Source organism: Ostrinia furnacalis, unplaced genomic scaffold (genome assembly GCF_004193835.3).
Source record: "Ostrinia furnacalis isolate ACB-3 unplaced genomic scaffold, ASM419383v2 OfSCF7056, whole genome shotgun sequence".
Lineage (NCBI taxonomy): Eukaryota > Metazoa > Arthropoda > Insecta > Lepidoptera > Crambidae > Ostrinia > Ostrinia furnacalis.
Genome location: NW_021137295.1, coordinates 199,433 through 219,912, shown reverse-complemented (window position 1 = coordinate 219,912; position 20,480 = coordinate 199,433). Strand labels below are relative to the sequence as shown.

General features: G+C 35.7%; 3 protein-coding genes across 3 annotated transcripts; 1 reads left to right on the top strand and 2 right to left on the bottom strand.

The window, feature by feature from the left end:
- Positions 1-430: 430 nt before the first annotated feature.
- Positions 431-1,592, top strand: mRpS14 (mitochondrial ribosomal protein S14). Its single transcript, XM_028318974.1, has 3 exons — positions 431-659; positions 839-1,062; positions 1,426-1,592. Exons 1-3 carry the CDS (start codon positions 594-596, stop codon positions 1,526-1,528), a joined length of 393 nt encoding a protein of 130 aa, XP_028174775.1. The 5' UTR covers positions 431-593; the 3' UTR covers positions 1,529-1,592.
- Positions 1,593-6,141: 4,549 nt separating this feature from the next.
- Positions 6,142-7,528, bottom strand: RpLP1 (Ribosomal protein LP1). Its single transcript, XM_028318975.1, has 3 exons — positions 7,317-7,528; positions 6,855-7,107; positions 6,142-6,197 (listed from the first exon to the last, which is right to left on the bottom strand). Exons 1-3 carry the CDS (start codon positions 7,386-7,388, stop codon positions 6,184-6,186), a joined length of 339 nt encoding a protein of 112 aa, XP_028174776.1. The 5' UTR covers positions 7,389-7,528; the 3' UTR covers positions 6,142-6,183.
- A 10,191-nt stretch (positions 7,529-17,719) lies between these two features.
- On the bottom strand, positions 17,720-20,466 carry LOC114363290 (small G protein signaling modulator 3 homolog). Its single transcript, XM_028318972.1, has one exon. The coding sequence runs from the start codon at positions 20,324-20,326 to the stop codon at positions 17,930-17,932; it is 2,397 nt and encodes a 798-aa protein (XP_028174773.1). The 5' UTR covers positions 20,327-20,466; the 3' UTR covers positions 17,720-17,929.
- Positions 20,467-20,480: the final 14 nt, after the last annotated feature.

Genomic DNA, 20,480 nt, shown 5'->3' with positions numbered 1-20,480 from the left:
TGACGGATTCGATTTTCGATTCGATCAAAATGTGCGTTTTGTCTAGGGGGGCTGGACTGTCCTGTCGATGACATTGACAGCGGGGCGCCACCGTCAATACCGGATCGCTGGTTCAGATTTTTGCCATGTTGGAAACCATATAGTTGAACGATGGTAGCGCCCCCCTGTCATTGAGTTTGGTGGGACAGTTCAGCGTGGGTCATCTATAATTAGTTTGTGTTTTTTGTGAACAAAGTTAATGTAGTTATAAATAGGAAATGTGTTTGCTAGAAAGAATTATGAAAAAAAAATACTGGAGCTGTGATATTATTGCCAGCAGTGTTTTTTTTTCTTATGTCAGTTTTGTCAACTCTTGTCTCTTATTGGTCAATTCACACCAAGACGTTTGATTTGATTTGTAACTATAGCTGGCATAGCTGTCACTGATTTTAGAGAACAACACCACCATCCCTTAGAACCCACTCAAAACAAAGTAAATATCGCTTCTTTGCTTGGATTTTCTGTGTTGGATTTACTTTAAAAATCGTAACATACTTTAAACGAAATTATTACTTTAGTTAGAACCACGAATTAGGAATCAACTACCTATCAAAATGAATTTAAACGTGTCGAATCTTGGCAAGTTTGTTTGGAAATCTCAAGCTGTAGCGGGAATTGGGGTAATTAATTTTATATTTATTTTATGACTCAATTCCTACAAGTAGTTGTATAAATTAAAACTGTTAATATTTATCAACTTTATAATCACATGCAACGTCTTGATGAAACATGAAGCCTCTTAGAAATGTTGAAAAATATTTTAGCAATACATAACCTACAATTCTTTCCTATGTTTTAGTACCAGCAAGTAAGGAATAAATGGGCCAATTGTCTTATGATCAGGGATGTGAAACGTCGTCGAATGAGTGCCGAGCATTTCCTAGAAAGAACCCGCATTAATGCCATGAGGAAAAACGACGTGTTACCTGCAGAAATTAGAGAAATGGCTGACAAAGATATCAACAAATTTGAGATGAACGCAATCCCTTTGAGAATCAACAACAGATGTGTTATTACTTCCAGGTAATGATAATAAATAATAACCATTAAATAAGTACAGTGTGCCACAGTTACAGCTACCCATTTCCAGTCATGACATCTTGTTTCTATTGCAAAGAAATACGCCATTTGACGAGTGTAAGAATTAACAAATGAGTAGCTGGAACTGTGGCCTACAGTACATAATAAAATTTATATCAATTTATGTGGTTACAATATTAATGTTCTCAGTAAATGAGCTTTATGTTATCTTAATTTTTACAAAAAAACATTGCTTAGCATTTATTTTGTACTGTACTAATTTTATTATTATTGCTTCCACTATGAACTTCTTTACCAAATCATTGCCTGTTGTTAAACATTTGTTAATTTGTTTTTTTTTTTCAGACCTAGAGGTAATGTTTTGGACTGGCGCATGAGCCGTATTGTCTGGAGACATCTGGCCGACTACAACAAACTGTCCGGTGTACAGAGAGCCATGTGGGGATAAATAGAATTAGGCATAGATATGGTTTATTTATTAGCTGTTTTAATAAATTGTTAGTACCTATAGACTTCACTTAATTTTTCCTATTAATAGGACAGCACTATAGAACCTAATTACCTACAGCTGTGGCACCATATTTCAATGTTGCTTTGTGAAAGTAGAATGATGTAGTCTATAATAGCCAGTGATGTACAAGATCCTATGTTGTGTTGAAATTGACTGGGAGTGGGTACAATCTCAAAAAATTATCCATTATCTACCAAGTGATGAAGGAAACTAGGAATGTAAAATAATCCTTAGTTGGAATCAAATCAGTACAATAAAGAAAAGTTGCTAATCCCTTCCAAGAGAATGTCTCCAACTTCCTCATTGGCCCTAGAGCAATTCCAAGTATACCATCAATAAAAGCCTAATTAGAGTCATCAAACCTCTCAGTCATTCAATTAGAGCCATTAGAACTTCATAACTATGAGTTGTTTTCTATGTGTAAGCTGAGGACACGTGTCTCCAGCTGACACATCTGTATCTTCGTAAATATTTATGCTACGATAATGTATTATACCTCAAAAATTACAGTCGAATCCAAATAGTAGGCTTTCCACTTTTCAAGACTTTAGCTCAAATACTGTTAAAACCACGATCAAAAAACTATGTGCGAGCTGGAGTACCGTGTCTCCAGCTTACACATCTGTATCTTCGTAAATATTTAAGCTACATCAATGTTTTAAAAGAAATTAGTACCATTAGTTTTCCGCAACATGGCGAGGGTTTTTATGTTCCTGGTCAGGCTATAATTATTTACACTCGATTAAGGTTTGAACATAAGTAATTTATCGTTTACTTCCGATATATTATTGACTGCACTATTTAGGAACTCTGCTGATGGAGTCCTGCAGGTTCAGAATGTCCAATTCCCAAAATGTCCATTTCCCGAAATGTCCAATTCCTGAAATGTTCAGTTCCCGAAACGTCCAATTCTCAAAATGTCCAATGTACTATTATGATGGGTTTATTAAATAAGCACTCGTTCTCGTTCTTATCGCTACGAAAGAATTTCTATGAGGTCTTATGGCTAGAAATCGCTAGATAGAAATATTGGAAGAATGAATAAACCAAGATAACTGCGGAATATTTATTTAGCATTAACAAATGAAATTGCACATACATTTCAATAAAGCATTTTTTAAAAATAACAATGCATGATCTCTTAATTAAATTGCAACACATTAGTTAAGTACATTTAATAAATAAATATATACAATTTTTAATACATGTTGTAAATTACACTTAAGAGCGTTGTAGCAAAAAGTTGGCGTTCGAATTTTAGGTTTTTATTGCTTGACGTCGCGTAGTGAGTGCGCAAACTGCATTTATCTGTACAATTTCAACGCTGCGTCGACTAAACGATCTTAATCCGTAGTTGTATCGTACCTAAGACAGTACATCATACATAATAATGTAATAAGTTGATTGGTTTGAAAGAATTTATGTTTTATTTTATTCTTTTTTTACAGCATCAAAAGCTTGTTTATGAAAAATATTTACTATTTAAATTTTACTTTTGACTTTTTAGTTTTTATGATGCGGGATGGAAAAATTAAAATGTATTCTGATTTTGTGACGTTTCCGCAACTTAATTTCATAGGAATAGGATGAAAGCACTGACGACCGTCTGCCTCCCACATAATCGCCTTTTGTAACTCGAAAGGTATAAAAATAACAGCTCATTCTATTTTTGTTAGGAAATATTCACAGTTACGAGTAATGTAATTTATTTTTCACGATACGGAAAAACGCAACTTTATTTACTACTACTACTTTATTTTATAACGTATTTTAGTATTTAATAGGTATTAAAAATGTCTTGGTGTTATTAAAAATCTACAAAACATTCCGTCAAAAGTGATTTTATTTGCTTGTCAGTTTCACTAAACGCGCACAGGCGGCGGGCTTCAGGCGCGGCAGCGCGACGGCGCGGCGCTGGACGCCACCCTTCGGCAGTATTTTCAGTCTAGCTCCGAATCCACTTCCACGCCCACTTTGAAAGTTGGCATGAATGTTCTACACAATATTAGCTATTTAAATAAAAAAAAATAAAAAAATCGAAAGGGTCGAACTTTGTGAAAATCAAGGAAAAAAAATTAATTTGCATTTTTTTTAGGAAAAAATAATTTTTTTTTCGTTTCCAAAAATACAGTTAAAAAGCACGGTAAATGAAGTAATAAATCCCGTGGTTTAATTATTTTAATATATAATTTTATGACTCCATAATCGGCTTTGAAGTACTGCATGCCAACCGGTTGTCGAAAACTTCGAAGAACCATAACTCTTAAACTAGTCATTATATTACAAAAATATTTGGTACACGTATCAATAATATGTATAGGTAGAACATACTCAAATATTACTGAAATCGGAAACATCGACTTTTTTTACCTGCCCGCTTCGCGTGGAATGCCCCATGTGCTGCATCTGCCATCTTTTTGAAAGATTCTTCTATCTCGCAGCTTAGACTTTTACTACAGACCTTAGACAGTATTTTTGGAAAATTCTTACGCATGGCGGAGTAAGGGACGCTCTAGAGACTCTCATGTCTATGTTACGGTCAAAGTGATAAATGTAAAAATTATGAATATCGCCGGTTATTATGAATAATTACCGCATGATTTGGTAAATGTGATTAATATGAGGTCATTTATGTGTGTATAAAACTAAATAGGCGGCTTAGGGGTGGCCCAAGGGCCACCCCCGCCGCACCTTAACCTATTTTTCACTTTAAATCAAAAAAATATGTTATAGGCGTCATGGAAAAGTAATATTATGCAAGAAACATTCCAAGTTTATACCAAATTATATTAATATATGATATCAAAACGTTCAAAAGTTTGGCTGTACACGAGCACGTACACAAAATGTAGTGCTCTTTTATGAAATTTGTTAGTACTAAGGTTGAATTATTAAATAATCACTGTTATAAATGTGATTAATTTATCACTTTTACCGGGACTGTCGGTAATTATTCATAATAACCGGTTATTATTAATAATTTTCAATTTATCACATTAACCGTAACATCTACAAGGAGTCACAATGAACTCCAGTTTTAAATCCGTTGACATCTGCTGCATCTGCCATCTTTTTGGCTAGAAGATTCTTCTATCTTGCAGCTTAGACCTTTAGCTACAGACCTTAGACAGTATTTTTGAAACATTCTTACGCATGGTGGAGGAAGTGACGCTCTAGACACTCAAGTCTACAAGGAGTAACATGAACTCCAGTTTTAAATCCGTTGACATCTGCTGCATCTGCCATCTTTTTGGTGTCACGGCCAAAAAACTGGCACGCGTCCGTCCTCCGTAAGCGCCACCGCGCGACTGATTGAGATTGTCCAAGCCGTCATGGGCGATTTTTTCCACATTTTTTAACATAGTAACTAAATAAGACGCAATATAAAAATTTCATCCGTTAAAAGCCCTCAAGTTATTTCTGAACTTTAGTTTAGTAAAAGATTCAGAATCTCAAATCGCTTATTTTAAAAATAAAACCATTATTAGAGAACGAATAGAGGTAACTTTGGGAATTTATTCTATCGAGTCAACTTCATCAAATCGTGTTTCCATCCGTTAATAGCCCTAGAAAATATCCTCAACTATGCTCAAAAAAAATCTTAGCCTTTTATTTTACTGTTTAGTACCTCAAAAATGAAAAATGAAAACCTCATTTTCGCCATTTTCTCTGTTACCCGGCCTTAAATATTTACGAAGATACAGATGTGTAAGCTGGAGACACGGTACTCCAGCTCGCACATAGTTTTTTGATTGTGGTTTTAACAGTATTTGAGCTAAAGTCTTGAAAAGTGGAAAGCCTACTATTTGGATTCGACTGTAATTTTTGAGGTATAATACATTATCGTAGCATAAATATTTACGAAGATACAGAGCCCCGATTACGGTAACTTTTATAACGTCTACAATCCAGACGCGTTTCTGATTCTGCGATACGATTGGTCAAAACAGCTGACGTACGCTGTTGAACGACCAATCGTATCGCAGATTCGAGAAGCGTGTCTGGATTGTTGACGGTAAAAAATACCGTAATCGGGGCTCAGATGTGTCAGCTGGAGACACGTGTCCTCAGCTTACACATAGAAAACAACTCATAGTTATGAAGTTCTAATGGCTCTAATTGAATGACTGAGAGGTTTGATGACTCTAATTAGGCTTTTATTGATGGTATACTTGGAATTGCTCTAGGGCCAATGAGGAAGTTGGAGACATTCTCTTATCCCTTCCTCACCTTGTGACTTGCTGAGTATAGGGTGTAATTTGTAGTTTTTGGTAATCTTACTAATATTATAAATGCGAAAGTTTCTATGCACGTCTGGATGATAAAAATGATTTATTGATTGTTAACACATTGGTTACTCTTTTACGCAAAAACTACTGAACGGATTTTGATGAAACTTTACAGTATCATTGTTTAAAGCCCAGAATAACATGAATAGGCTATAATTTAAGACGATCCTTGACAAACTGAAATGTCACGCGGGTGAAGCTGCGGGAAAAAGCTAGTTAATTACATAAATTGCTATTAGGAATATGAATAAAACAAGTTGATAGTTTTAAGTCTTTATGGAACAGTGCTTTAAAAAAAGCTTTTTAGTCGAAGAGACCTGGAACAAAAGAAACAGGATATTAGAATATTATTACCATATGCCATTAATATCTTTGTAAAAATATAGTCTCAGTGATAAGTATCTTCGATCATAATATTCTGAAGCTAATACATGATAGATCAAACATCATTGAAAGAAAAAGGATTGTTGTTATGTTTTCTTGTACCTACTAACTATGCCCATAGAATTTTGCAACAGGGAAATAGAAATTACTTTGTTTTATCAAACTTTTTAACATTCAGCAGTCTGCAAGTTTCAACTTTACAAAAACAATAAATAAAATTCACATTAAATAATTCAGCTAGGTATGGAATGCAGAAATTTGTTTAAACAATAATTATTATTGTTTTTAATCAACAACTAGAGGTTAAGTTACCACAAGTCCTAATGTCAAATGTGGAATCGAATTATAATTCCGAGTATAGAACTTACAACAGATTGACTGTTGCCTATAATCCACTTAAATTTGACTTGGTCTACTTAATTTCTACATTGGTTCATTGGTATCATCTTGTCTAAGCACTAGGTAGGTGAATCAATAAGTTTTGTCATGTGTAAGAGCATAGTATTGTCATCTACATCGCACATGTAGGTATAACCTGAAAACACTAACAACAGGTATCAAAACAATGTACTAAGTGCACGTCTACTAACCGAAGCCCATGTCGTCGTCAGACTCCTCGGGTTCTTCCTCTTTCTTTTCCTCCTTGGCGGCCTCGGCGGCTGGGGCGGCGGCGGCGGCGGCGGCGGGAGCAGCGCCACCGGCGGGCGCGGATCCCACGCCGGAACCGATGTTCGTGATCAGGTCGCGCACGTTCACGCCTTCCAGCGCCTTCGCGAAGAGGCCGGGCCAGTAAGGCTCGACATCGACGTTGGCGGCCTTGAGGATGGTCGAGATTTTCTCACCCTAAAACATCAACATGACAACATGTCATTCCACAACCAACACATAAAATATACCTCAATAACCACAAAACACCAACAACAGTCTAATCAGAACACAATTTTAACTCATTTAAAACACGCATTGACGAGATTAAAGTGGATAAACACCAGCGAAACAATGGGAACATAACCTATCACTTCATAGCGGGACTTTTTCACAAAATTACTTACAGTTACGGCGACATCGTCATCGACCAAGATGAGAGCGGAGTAAACACACGCTAATTCAGCTTTGGATGCCATTTTAATTAATGTACGTGCAAGTCGCCGGGTGGCCTTAGCTACGAGAGAACAAGCACGTTTGACTTCTCGAAAACGAAGAGAAAAGAGAAGGATTCAAGTTGTCAATGTCAAAATATTGACATTTTTTTTTTTTACATTTAGGGATTGGAAAACGCACATTGAACGTTGTTAATGGAACCGTTTAACATTTCGGCAAGTAACTTAAGGAGACGTTATAATATACTGATGCCTTCTATGCTATCATTGCACCACCCTGAGCCCCGATTACGGTAATTTTTAACGTCTACAATCCAGACGCGTTTCTGATTCTGCAATACGATTGGTCAAAACAGCTGACGTACGCTGTTGAACGACCAATCGTATCGCAGAATCGAGAAGCGTGTCTGGATTGGAAACGTTAAAAGTTACCGCAATCGGGGCTCTGGCCCATGATAAAAAAAAAATTCTCGACTTAGAGCTCTTACACACGAGCAGCACATTGACGACAGCAAAGGCGACCGCAGTCGCCGTCACTTGTCGGCAGCTAGCTGTCGACGTGCCCGCAGCAAGCTGTCGACACGTCGACGTCTGCCGTCGACGAGTCGACAGCTTGCTGCGACGACCGTGTCGGCGTACGTCTTTGTACAGGAGCCAGCCAGTTGAAAATGGATTTCATTGAAGAAACACTGTTGTTGCATTTACTCCGTCGTCGTCGACGAAAGAGAAAGAACCGGTCATTGTGGGTTTAAGAAATGTTATTGAATAGAGAACTAGACTACACACACCGACGCCCATGCTCTATTTTTTAATGTTTTATTATGGTAGCCTTCTAAATTCGAGTTCCATATTATTTCATTGTTTTTGACAGCACTAATTTTTTAGCAATTCCGAATCAATTTGTTCGGAACTCATTAGGTGTGCGTGTAAGCTCCTGGACTACTGACAGTTGACCTTCAAAATGGCGGAGGCGGCTAGCTGTCGCCACCTGCCGGCGGCAGCCGCGAACGCGTCGACAGCACGTCGGCAGCATGTCGACAGCTAGCCGTCGCCTTCTGACGTCGACTGCAGTTACATGCGTCGACAGCAAATATAGCCTGACCAGGAACATAAAAACCCTCGCCATGTTGCGGAAAACTAATGGTACTAATTTCTTTTAATGGCAACAGTAACTGAAAACTTCATTGACATGTCACCTTGCATGTCAGTCTATTGCTGTCAAAGTGTAAACAAACTTTATTTTAAATGTACGCAACTGATTTTGTGAATTAAATTGCTAAAATCTTTTTATAGTCGTGATAGAAAAGTGGTTCACAATGTGTTAAAGTATTTGACGAAGAGAAATACTAAGGGGTCGGCAATATTTTCATTGAATAATGTTTCCGACAAAGGTTGTCAAATTGACTGACATGTGTATCGTATAGTACAGTCCACTATGAAAATTAGCTGTGATTTGTTTCAACTACCTATTTTAAAATTTTTTGTCACTTTCTAAGTGTTGAATTTTATGGAATTGGGAAAGAAGTACCGAGTCTGAAGCGTTCATGAGCAGACATTGCAGTTGAATATTCAAGTTCTGAATTTGATTATTGATGAATAATAAAATAAATCCTACTAGCTCGATTGATGGTTTCATTTAATTTATTTAAACCAGGTCCTATAATAATATGTTTTCGTTAATTCATGAAAATATTAAATTAACCCGTAATCCTGAATCCTGATACATAAAGTTAGCCTATTAATTTAACACGGGTACGACTGTACTCAGTGTTGCACTATCAAATGCAATTGACGCGCCACTATGCCAGGGTTTTTATGTTCCTGAGGTGGAATTGTGTAAAGCAATTGCAATCATTTGACAGTTCATAACGTACGATAAAGTCAGTTAAACAAAGCGTTTGACAGAATAATCGTACGTTATAAACTGTCAAATGATAACGATTGCTTTACACAATTCCACCTCTGGTCAGGCTTTACATGCGTCGACAGCAAAATGCTGTTCGTGTGTAAGAACCCTTAATGAGTTCAGTTTAAAAAAACACGCGATGTAATTTTTTTAATAAGATATTGCGCTCCACTTTAATTATACCTTGACGATTGTTCCATTTTTACAAAGTTTATTAATTTACACTCGATTAAGGTTTGAACTACAATAAGTTTATCATTGTAGACTTCCGATATATTATTGACTGCACTATTTAGGAACTATGATGGAGTTCAATGGAGTTGGTCATAGAGTTATTAACCAACCAGAGCCCCGATTACGGTAACTTTTAACGTCTACAATCCAGACGCGTTTCTGATTCTGCAATACGATTGGTCAAAACAGCTGACTTACGCTGTTGAACGACCAATCGTATCGCAGAATCGAGAAGCGTGTCTGGATTGTTGACGTTAAAAGTTACCGTAATCGGGGCTCAGGAGTAGCAGCGCGCGTTTATTTCCATACAAAAAATTTCGCCATTTCCTGAGGGGGACGAGGTAATGACANTTTATATATGTTACGGCTAAAGATAGTTGTGAACATAAACTTAAGATTAGCCGGCTAAACTTAAGTTTATCTTCGAGAAGCAGCTAAAGTTCGATAACATGTTAGTTTGCGTCGTGATATTCCATCTTTAGCCGGCTAATGTGCACATTAGCCAAAACGAAATGGCTAAAAATGTATTCGATGAGCGCGCCAGGCCGGCGGAGGGCTTGAGGGGGCGGTGGGGAGACAACGTGCGCGCAGTTTTATTTTGTAAATTTAAATACCTACAGAAGATTCTGTAATGACCAAATGGTTCCTTACTATTTTATTTTAATGATTAGGTAGATATTGTTTTAAATAATTGATATTTTTTTATTGTAATAATTGTAATTTTGAATACCTACTACATAGGTACAAAAGTATGTGTAATGAAAGCGATTATTTTTTAATAAAGTTTTCGTGTATAAATAGTAAACATTATTACGTTGTTTCCTTTTCCATTTCCTTCTATATTTTTAGCCAAGGGCCTGCGGTTACACTTAAGTTTAGCCGGCTAAAGATAGAAGAAACTAACATTTACACCTCGTCGAAGATAAACTTAAGTTTAGCCGGCTAATCTTAAGTTTATGTTCACTCCTATCTTTAGCCGTAACATACATATGTATCTTAAATTTGTCTATTGGCAATTCAACAAGGTTGTGTGGTATTTTGTTAAATATGGTAATACATTTCCCCAAGAATGAATTACCTATCTTATGCAACCTAAATGATGGAACAGCAAGTTTATTTTTATGTCTCGTGTTAAAAGAGTGGACGTCACTTTTCTTAGTAGGTAAATAAATGTATATGTTTACGGACATACATAATGTTATCAAATATGTATTGCGAAGCCACAGTCAATATATTGATTTCTTTAAAAACTTCTCTAAGCGAGTCACGTGGTTTAAGACCGTATATTGCCCGGACAGCTCTTTTCTGTAAAATGAAAATTGATTCTATGTCTGCTGCTGAGCCCCACAGTAAAAGACCATAAGACATAATACTATGAAAATAACTAAAATATACAAGCCTTGCTGTTTCAACATCACTCAATCAACACAGTCAAACGCCTTCGATAAGTCACAAAATACACCAATAGCATCTTTTTTCTCCTGCCAACATCGAAAATGTTTTACAGTCTAGTATTCTATAAAGTCCGGGTCGCTACTATAGGCTTTTCTACCATATAATTCAAACATTTTTTTCCTACTAATATAAATACCTACTGTAGCCCAGTCACTGAATTTAGTTTTATTGTTTTTAATAATAATTATTTTCTTAGGAAAAGTTTTATTGAACTCATTTTTAATTAATTCAAATAATTGCTCATATAAAATATTTATACTACAGTTAAAATAATGCAAAAGTGGGACCTTATTAGATATTTGAGATTTAAATTTGTCTTTCTGGGATGCAGTGACTGGTCTACATTCTATTTCCTTGCTCGATGGCACAAAATGGTGTTGAAATGACGCTATTTGACCGCAATGATCAGAATTAACAAAATTTATTATTGATTTCTCTAGCACTAAGCAGTTACAGAATATATTGTCACTGCCAACATGACACAGCTCAGGCAACGAATACGTGGCTCAGGTAACGTGCTATATGGAACCCCACGATCCAATAAACCAGAGGTTATTAACCTAAACTGACAAATTAATAATATTCAAAATGATAGGCCAGTAGAACCAGCCGGGGGACACATAAATTAGGTAGAAAAAAGTTCATAACAATTTGACATCACGGCTAAGTATGACCTTCGTTAATGATGTGATGACTTTGAAAATAGTTTTATTTATTTATTTTCTTGTGGAATAATTAAAATACGAGTAGGTAAGTATTCATAATTAACTTTAAAAAACTTATCAAAAAGATCAGTACGAGAAAAACTCTGGATTTCATTCATACATACCTACATAACTAAAGCAGTCTCATTCGTAACGACAGTGTGTGTATTTATGAGTTTTTTTCATCAGTGAAATGACATTGACAATGATGTAAGCTGTAAGAATTTCCTTAAATTGACTTTTTGTATGGATGCAAATTAATTTTCCTCTGCAATTTGGAGCCATCCCAAAATATCCTAGTATTTCCTCATAAATAACTCGTTTTTCTATACATATAATTACATTTTAATCTGTCGTGGCCTGATCATAGGTCTACACAGAATTCGGATTTGATTTGATTTTGATGTGGCTCTTTAAAAAACTAAAAAAATAACTAGATTACCTAATAGGCAAATGTCAGTAGAGCCAAAAAACAACATGCTCTCGGCGTTTACTCGATGATATGGTTAAGTATGACTCACATTGGTAGGTTATAGATAAAAAAAGATTTATGAGGATGCAATAAGTTGAATTGTCAGGTGATTAAGGATTTCCGTATAATTATTACAATATGGTAAAAAAGGCAGTTGTTCAAAAACTCTACTTGATACCAAAGGTTAATCAATACCACCTGTTTATTGCCTATAATGGCGTAAAAGATATGATTAAAGACTGGCACTTTCCGCTTAATTGCTACTGATACAATTCTTATTAAGGTCTTCAAAAGGGCTACGAGATTTTGATTTTGGTTTTGTAAACGCTGTTTAAGCCCAGGCGCAGACTATCAACATCAACTTTTAGTTGCCCGATAGTTGGGTCCGATTTTAATTTGTATGAAGAATCGGCCGATATCAAATCGGTGTAATGTGCTCACTTTCATACTGATTAACAGTCCGACTCAACTATCGGCCAACTAAAAGTCGCTGGTCTGCGCCTAAACTAAATAATCAAATTTTTTGTAAAAACAAAATAATACTTCAAGGAATAACAACGTTACCTTCAACTCTACTGAAGAGTTTAGAGAGCAACTCATAGTGTCTGCGTAAACGGTAATATACCGAATTTGAATGTTTTAATTTATTCGTCAATAACTAATGGGACATTCCAGGTAATTCCGAAGAACAAGTTTGGTATCCGGGTGCCCGCCGCAGCGGCTGAACTATTATCTCTAGTCCTAACACTAGCTGCGATGGATTTATTGACTTTAGTTTTGCATTTAGATAATATAAAATCATTAAAAATTAAGCATATATTATTATCTGAAACGTTGTTGTAATTGGATTTGACCATAGAAGTAAAGAAAAAATATATTTAATATTATCATAAATAAATGCTAATTTAAATAAAAAATAATTTAAATCGTATGCACAAGTTGACACACCTACCTACATTAGTACGATTAGATTGTATTAATGTCCACACCTCCACTGCGTGAATTAGAATTCTTTTAAAGAAGACACTTTATTGTGGAACATAGTTAGATCTTTCTTTTTCGTAGTCGATTAAAAAGCATTGGTAAAGCTTTCAGCTTTTATAAAAAAAGGATGCTCATAGCAAAAAGTCTTGTTATCTATAATCATGAGTAGGTGGGTAAGTAAATTAGATGGCTAATCAAGTAATGAACATTCGAAAAACTCACTAAAGTAAGTTGATGACGTAATTCATGCTTTAGCGAATTAAAGTTAGTTGCATAAAACTTAATTAAATCTAAAACTGCTTGTTACAGTTTTTCAGGTGTACTTAGGTATTTGTGGTTTATGAAAATAAAATGGTATCTCTGAAATACCTTTTGGATTGCGCCATAGTTTGTTTTTGAAGTCGTCATCGAAAGACTTGCAAAAGTATAAATAGTTACATTACATTCATACACGTAAAAACCATAATATTGTTTTTAATATTCCGTGCTGTCAATCGAAACCTAACTGATCACACCCGGATTGACATAAGTAGGTGTGAAAAAATGATGATGTTACGAGATTAGATTTTTTTTTCTGTTCAAAAAATTTGGTTCATTAAGTCACAGAATTAAAATTCAAGAACGTGTGGTTATTTTATTTTTTTATAGTTTGAATTGCCAAAAAACTTATTTAACTTACCTCAATGGCTAGAGGACGGTTAGCTTAGTTTACTTAGTAGCTACGCCTGTGATATCTGACAGGCAACTTAAAGTGCCTGGCAATCGTTGCATCACTTAAAATTAAGGAACTAGAAACTTGAATGGTGACATTACTACTCGTACTCGATAAAATATTTTTACATTTTAATATAATTAACAAAGGTAATATAAAAAGAAAACGGTCATATGACTAAAGTTTAATTAAAGTTATCTGACAGTTAAAAACATTCTATCAGGAGGTTGAAAATTGAGCTGGAAGCTACTCAAATGTAAGTTAATTTTAAAGTTATTTTAATTAATGCTTCTATTTTACATTGAAATGAAATAGTTTATTCAGTACATAGACTCTTTCCAGGGCACTTATGCACGTCACACTGTATTGAACTCCTGTAAATGTAAAGAAAAACCTTAATAACTAAAGTAATAATTAAAATTAATTGTCCCCATTTCGGGTACGTGAATATAAAGCCAATTAAAAAGCTATCCACATACCCTGACTTACCTGAACACTCACAAAATCTCTATCGAAAGCACCTTGCATTTAAGTAGTAGTAGCACTAATTAACCTGCGGCCTCCTAATGAGAGTTCTATAAATGTATAAATTATTCTGAGAATGATGGTCTGTAAACTTTATCACCCCTTGTTCTATAAATTGGAAACGCCTAAATTACTTTAATGTGAACAAAAGAATCGCGGTTGCTTTGAAACGAATCATAGATTTTTATTTATGGATCCATTTTCCCATTCTCAGTTACTTAAGTCGCAACAAATAAAGCTACCTACCTGCTGAAAATCATACATTATGGCGTAGGACAGTGTCAGGTCTAATTTCAAATTGGTGGCCTTTTCCGCATAGGTACTTTATTTAAATTATAACCATATTTTGAAATATTTATTTATAGTTGGTACCTACCTACTATAAATAAATATTTCAAAAAAGACAATCACCAGTTAGGTGATTCGGATTTTTAACATAGGAAAATGTATTGAAAAATAAATAAATCGTATATTACTTTAAGTAGGTAACTAATTTTATTATGCATCATAGTGATAGTACTTATAAATTATCACTTCATTCAGAACTAGAAAACGATTCTAAAAACTCCACTTGCATTTCTTGTTCTTCAATAGATCAAGATAAAGAGGTATTGTAAATAAATTGCTCTTCCAGCATTTAAAAAAACATTATATTTCTCTGAATGGGATTAAAATATAGACCAGAACTAAAAAGAAGGTGAAGTTTTTTTTGAAATCCATCAAGAAATGTCTGAGAAATTAATTATTTAAATTACCTATACAGGGTGTTAGGTAAATGGGTATATGAGCCGACACTAGCCCATGTTAACATGGTCATATAAATGGTATGGTGAAGTCAGAAATTTGATATCATCATTTTATTTTTTTTAATTTTCATACAAAATACATTTTATAAAATCCGATTTGTATGAAAATTAAAATAATTCAAATGAAGGTATCTAATTTCTGACTTCACTATACCATTTATATGACCATGTTAACATGGGCTAGTGTCGCATGTCGGCTCATATACCCATTTACCTAACACCCTGTATATCAACGAAATGGTCGTTATAGGTCTCGTTTACAAAACATATATTATTATTTCCTGATTTACTTAGGTAGGTACACTATGTAGGTATTGCACCAGATTTGTGGGTAATTAATATAATAATATTTTATAATATTATATTTGGTAATATTTTCACCTTACTATTTTTAGAAACAACAAATCAAAATTTTATCTGTAGAGAGGTCAATGGACAACACGCATAAGTTGTAATATTAAGTTAAATTATGACTTAATTTAAAGTTTAGATCACACACATTACACTAGTTTTTATTTCACCTCAATCCATCCAGTATTACCGAAGATAGAGCCTCGAGAAGTTTACGGACTTTTTAAAATTTTCAAAAATTTCCAATATTCGCGCGTGACGTCACAACATGATNTTTATTACTTCCGTGCGGTACCAGGTCTAAAAACCTGGTATTAAGGTAGGTACATCATTACATTCTATTTTAAGAATACATCATAGATATATATTCATCACTTTCCTACACCGGACCCAATTGAAGTTATGCCTTTCGCACGACAAGGAAGACTATAATTTTCTTAGCCGCACGGTAAGCGAGACGTACACAAGGTCTATAGACCTGGTTTCGCACTCAACGTGTTAAAAAGAGCTATGCAATTGAAACTTTAATGAGTACCTAGTATTCAAAAATTGACTATGCATTTCAACAATTATTATAGTTACCATAGTTACCTACCTACCTAACTACATACGAGTGCCCTTGCGATTCGCTGGGCTCGTCTTGGCGAGGGCACTCCCGTACCCTCAGATTGTTTGAATTAAATTAAGCAGAACACTACTTTACAGTTTACCGATTAAGTAATTTCCTAATAAAGGTGAAGAAAAGTCAAGTCTTCTCTATGCGTGTTGCTACTAATATTAATTGAGAGAGACTGAGAAGTCATTTCAGCGCGATGGTGGACAGATAAACAGAAGGAGGTTTAAGCGAAGACTTAGGTGCAAAAGTGGCATAGCGTCTTGCTTACGTCTGTCTAACGTCTAGAGGTTTAGTGATAGATATAGTTCCAAAATACTGAACTGTCCTATCCATGACATTGCACACAGCGGGGCGCCACCGTCAATATCGGATCGCTGGTTCCGATTTTTGCCATGTTGGAAACCATATAGTTGAACGATGTTAGCCCCCCCTGTCATTGAGTTTGGTGGGACAGTTCAGCGTGGGTCATCTATATCTTAAAGATACCAAGCATTTGGTATTCACAGTGCTGACTCGGAATATGTGCTAGTGACATTCCAGCTGTTATCATGGTCCAGAATAGCTGAAACCTTATGAACTCCACAATCTATGCAACTAGCACTAACGCTGTTTACCTTAATTATTTTATAAAAAGAGTTCCTGGTGTAAATATTTTCTTGAAATATTGAGTGACTAAGACTGAGTTGCTGCACCATCTTCCCTTAACTTTAACAAACGTCATAAATCTGTCAAACANGTCAATTTGACAACCTTTGTCGAAAACATTATTCAATGAAAATATTGTCCGAACCCTTAGTATTTCTCTTCGACAAATACTTTAACACATTGTGAACCACTTTTTCTTTTACGACTATAAAAAGATTTTAGCAATTTAATTCACAAAATCAATTGCGCACATTTAAAATAAAGTTTGTTTATACTTTGACAGCAATAGACTGACACATAGAGAAAAGTAATACATAGGAAATACCCCGATTACGGTAACTTTTATAACGTCTACAATCCAGACGCGTTTCTGATTCTGCGATACGATTGGTCAAAACAGCTGACGTACGCCTTTGAACGACCAATCGTATCGCAGAATCGAGAAGCGTGTCTGGATTGTTGACGTTAAAAATTACCGTAATCGGGGCTCAGGACTGACATGCAAGGTGACATGTCAATGAAGTTTTCAGTTACTGTTGCCATTAAAAGAAATTAGTACCATTAGTTTTCCGCAACATGGCGAGGGTTTTTATGTTCCTGGTCAGGCTATAATAATGAAATAGGCAGATTCGACGAACATTATTTTATTGTATTAATACAAACGTTTGGACATAGGATTTATTTACATTAATTAATTAGTATATTGACCAAATAAAAAAAAACTTTCTTTTCCAAATACTTACTTCCTGCCAATAGGTAGGCAGTATCAAATTTTTAACATAGAATTTATGGAGTTGGTGGACGAGAACGACCACAGATGAGACAGGGAGGCCGTAGGGGCGCACTCGTTCACAGATTAGAGAGTATCGAATTTCTATGAGGTCTTAAGGCTAGAAATCGCTAGATATAAATATTGGAGGAATGAATAAGCCAAGATAACTGCGGAATATTTATTTAGCATTAACAAATGAAATTGCACATACATTTCAATAAAGCATATTTGAAAATAACAATGCATGATCTCTTAATTAAATTGCAACACATTAGTTAAGTACATTTAATAAATAAATATATACAATTTTTAATACATGTTATAAATTACACTTAAGCTAATAGAATTTGGAAAATATTATTGTGAATTATTTTATATGAAATTTAGAGATCCCATGAGAATAAGTGATGTTTTACCAACATATCTCTGACTCCTTCTTTCAATGGTTGATTTTGGGTGTCTTTCTTCACAGGCAATTCCCATTCTGGATTCAAATTGAAGCCAAACTGAGAAAGTATTCTTAATTCACACTTAATCTGAACCCACCCTGGAGAGTTTATAAAGGACCAAGGGTGATACCACTTCTGTACAACATCAACACATGAACATAGAACTTCAAGCCACAAATGTAAGGCTTCCTCATTCAAACCCATACATATGAGAGTACGCAATTTTACATCCATTTGGGCGTGGGCATTGTCATGGGATAAGTTAATAGCTTGAACACATCTATAGAGCAGTTCTTCAGGTGTCAGAACTTTTCCATCTTCATCCAAACGATATGTCTTACACAGAACTAGGCGACTGTATACTGAATTGAAGTCCTTTTCAACTTCTCGAGATGAAGCCTCTTCAATGAATAACCAGGGATGGCAAGGCCCATCAAGAAAGCTAGGTTTTTTAATTCCATGCAAAAGGACTCTCTTGAAAGCAGGCGCTAAAACACCTCTAACCAGGTGTGCAGCCTTTTCTGTGACTGAATCATCTCCAGCTCTGCTATATTTAACTCCTTTCTCATCAAGTAACTTGACGAATCTTGCTGGGAACCATCCTCTTAAACCATTTAGTTCGCCAATCCAACAGTGCTCATCCCTGGAGCTGATCACTTCAATGACATCATTTTTTCTGAAACCCAACTCATCTCCATCTCTTCTCTCAAAGTCTAGAAGAGCTTTGGCACGTCGCCTTTTGCTCCTGGACACATTGACATATCTTTCTCTATCAGCTGCATGACTTTGCATGGTATAGTCTGCTGTTAACTGCACTTCCGAAGCTAGTTGTGGCTCCAGAGCTAAGAAGTGGCGAGCTACTTGTAATATGGCTTCTCTGAGATCCACTAAAATTTCTGTTTGTTTTACATTTTTAGACACTGAATCATCATTGTTACTGTCTTCTCCAAATAGTATTGTTTGAATAACTGACTTGCTTCTTTTTATTTGTCTCCTTTGCAGCTGCTGCTTGGGAAGATTAGGCACAGCTCCAGGGTTTCCCACTAATGCACCTTGATCAGCCATTAGATATGCTAAATGTCTTCTTCGATGTGTTTCTATCAAGGTGGGGCTTAAAGTGTCACCACAAACTTCATCAATAGTTTTTATCAAGAGGTCAACATCATCTATTTCACCAGGAATATCAGATAGTGCATTAAATATCTGAGCAGAGTTTGAAATCTCCGTGAATCTGTTCTCCTTGATTTTCAACATTGCCAGAGTAACTTTGAAAAGAACAATAGAACCATCCAGGAAGAACAAATCCCAAATTCTTAGCAAAATCTTCATATTAACGACATTTGCATATAAGGTTAAAAACCAGTGCATAGTTATAAGAGAGAGTTCAATGTCATGTGCATTTAAAACTTGATCAATACCTGGCAAGTAAGTTGATATAAGACTTCTCAAAACCTTTTGGTCAGCTTGAATCCCAATTAATGTGGAAGAGTAATAAGAAGCTGGTAATAGATCCTCCACAGTTGTACACATGATCCAGAATGCTTCCTCTTCCTCCATAAGTAGCAAGAGTGAGGCAGCAATCATACCTGTGCCTTGACAATAACCTATATCAGGGTAAAGCCATGCCAAAGCACGCAAGATTCTGCGTAATCTTGGAACACCAGTACTTGTTGGGTGTGAGAAACAAACATTATTGGGCAATATTTGCACTAAGTCTTTCTCAATTTGTTTACTTGTCACTAATCCATCATCACTGGATGCTCTCACTATTTCATGATATGTTATTTCTGTGGAAGCACGCTTCTTATTGGCCCCACAAAGGTGCATCCAGACTTGAGGACGGAGAGAATGTGGTACACCATCTTTCACCATTTTCTGTAGCTTATCGTTTTTATTCAATTTGCCTTCTCTTTCAGAGAAGTTGATTTCTTTGCTGTAGAATTCCCATTGCAAGCGGTGTTGGTCATCTTCAACCAGAACGTTTGAAAGTAGTTTGTTGGTGCATTGTTCAGATTCAGGCACGTCTTCATCTTCAACACAAAAGCCAAATTCGTCAAATCTGTAGTCTGGAAGGCCTCCACCGTGGCCCTCCGACTCTGGTTGCACTAACTTCGCCATGATGTCCTGGGGTACCATACTCGGTGTGAGCGCTGAAAAAGGCCCCCCAGGGGTAGGAAGCAACTCATCTGCGATATTCAAGCCACGAATGGCATCGATTACATCTTCTGGGTCATCGTCTGCTAATGCTGCACTTATTTTACGTTCGTGATCTTCACGTCCTACATATCCGACATGGTCGCGTGAACTAAACAACGATTTAGCTAGATCCATTTCTTCAATGCATAAATTACCTTGATTACAAACAATGCAACAGTAACACGCTTTCACTCATCAACGCGAATTAATTTTTTATTGAACGAAATGAGTGCCAAACAAAATAAATAAAGGTCAAGTACGTCATAAACATCAAAAGTAGTGTTGTCCA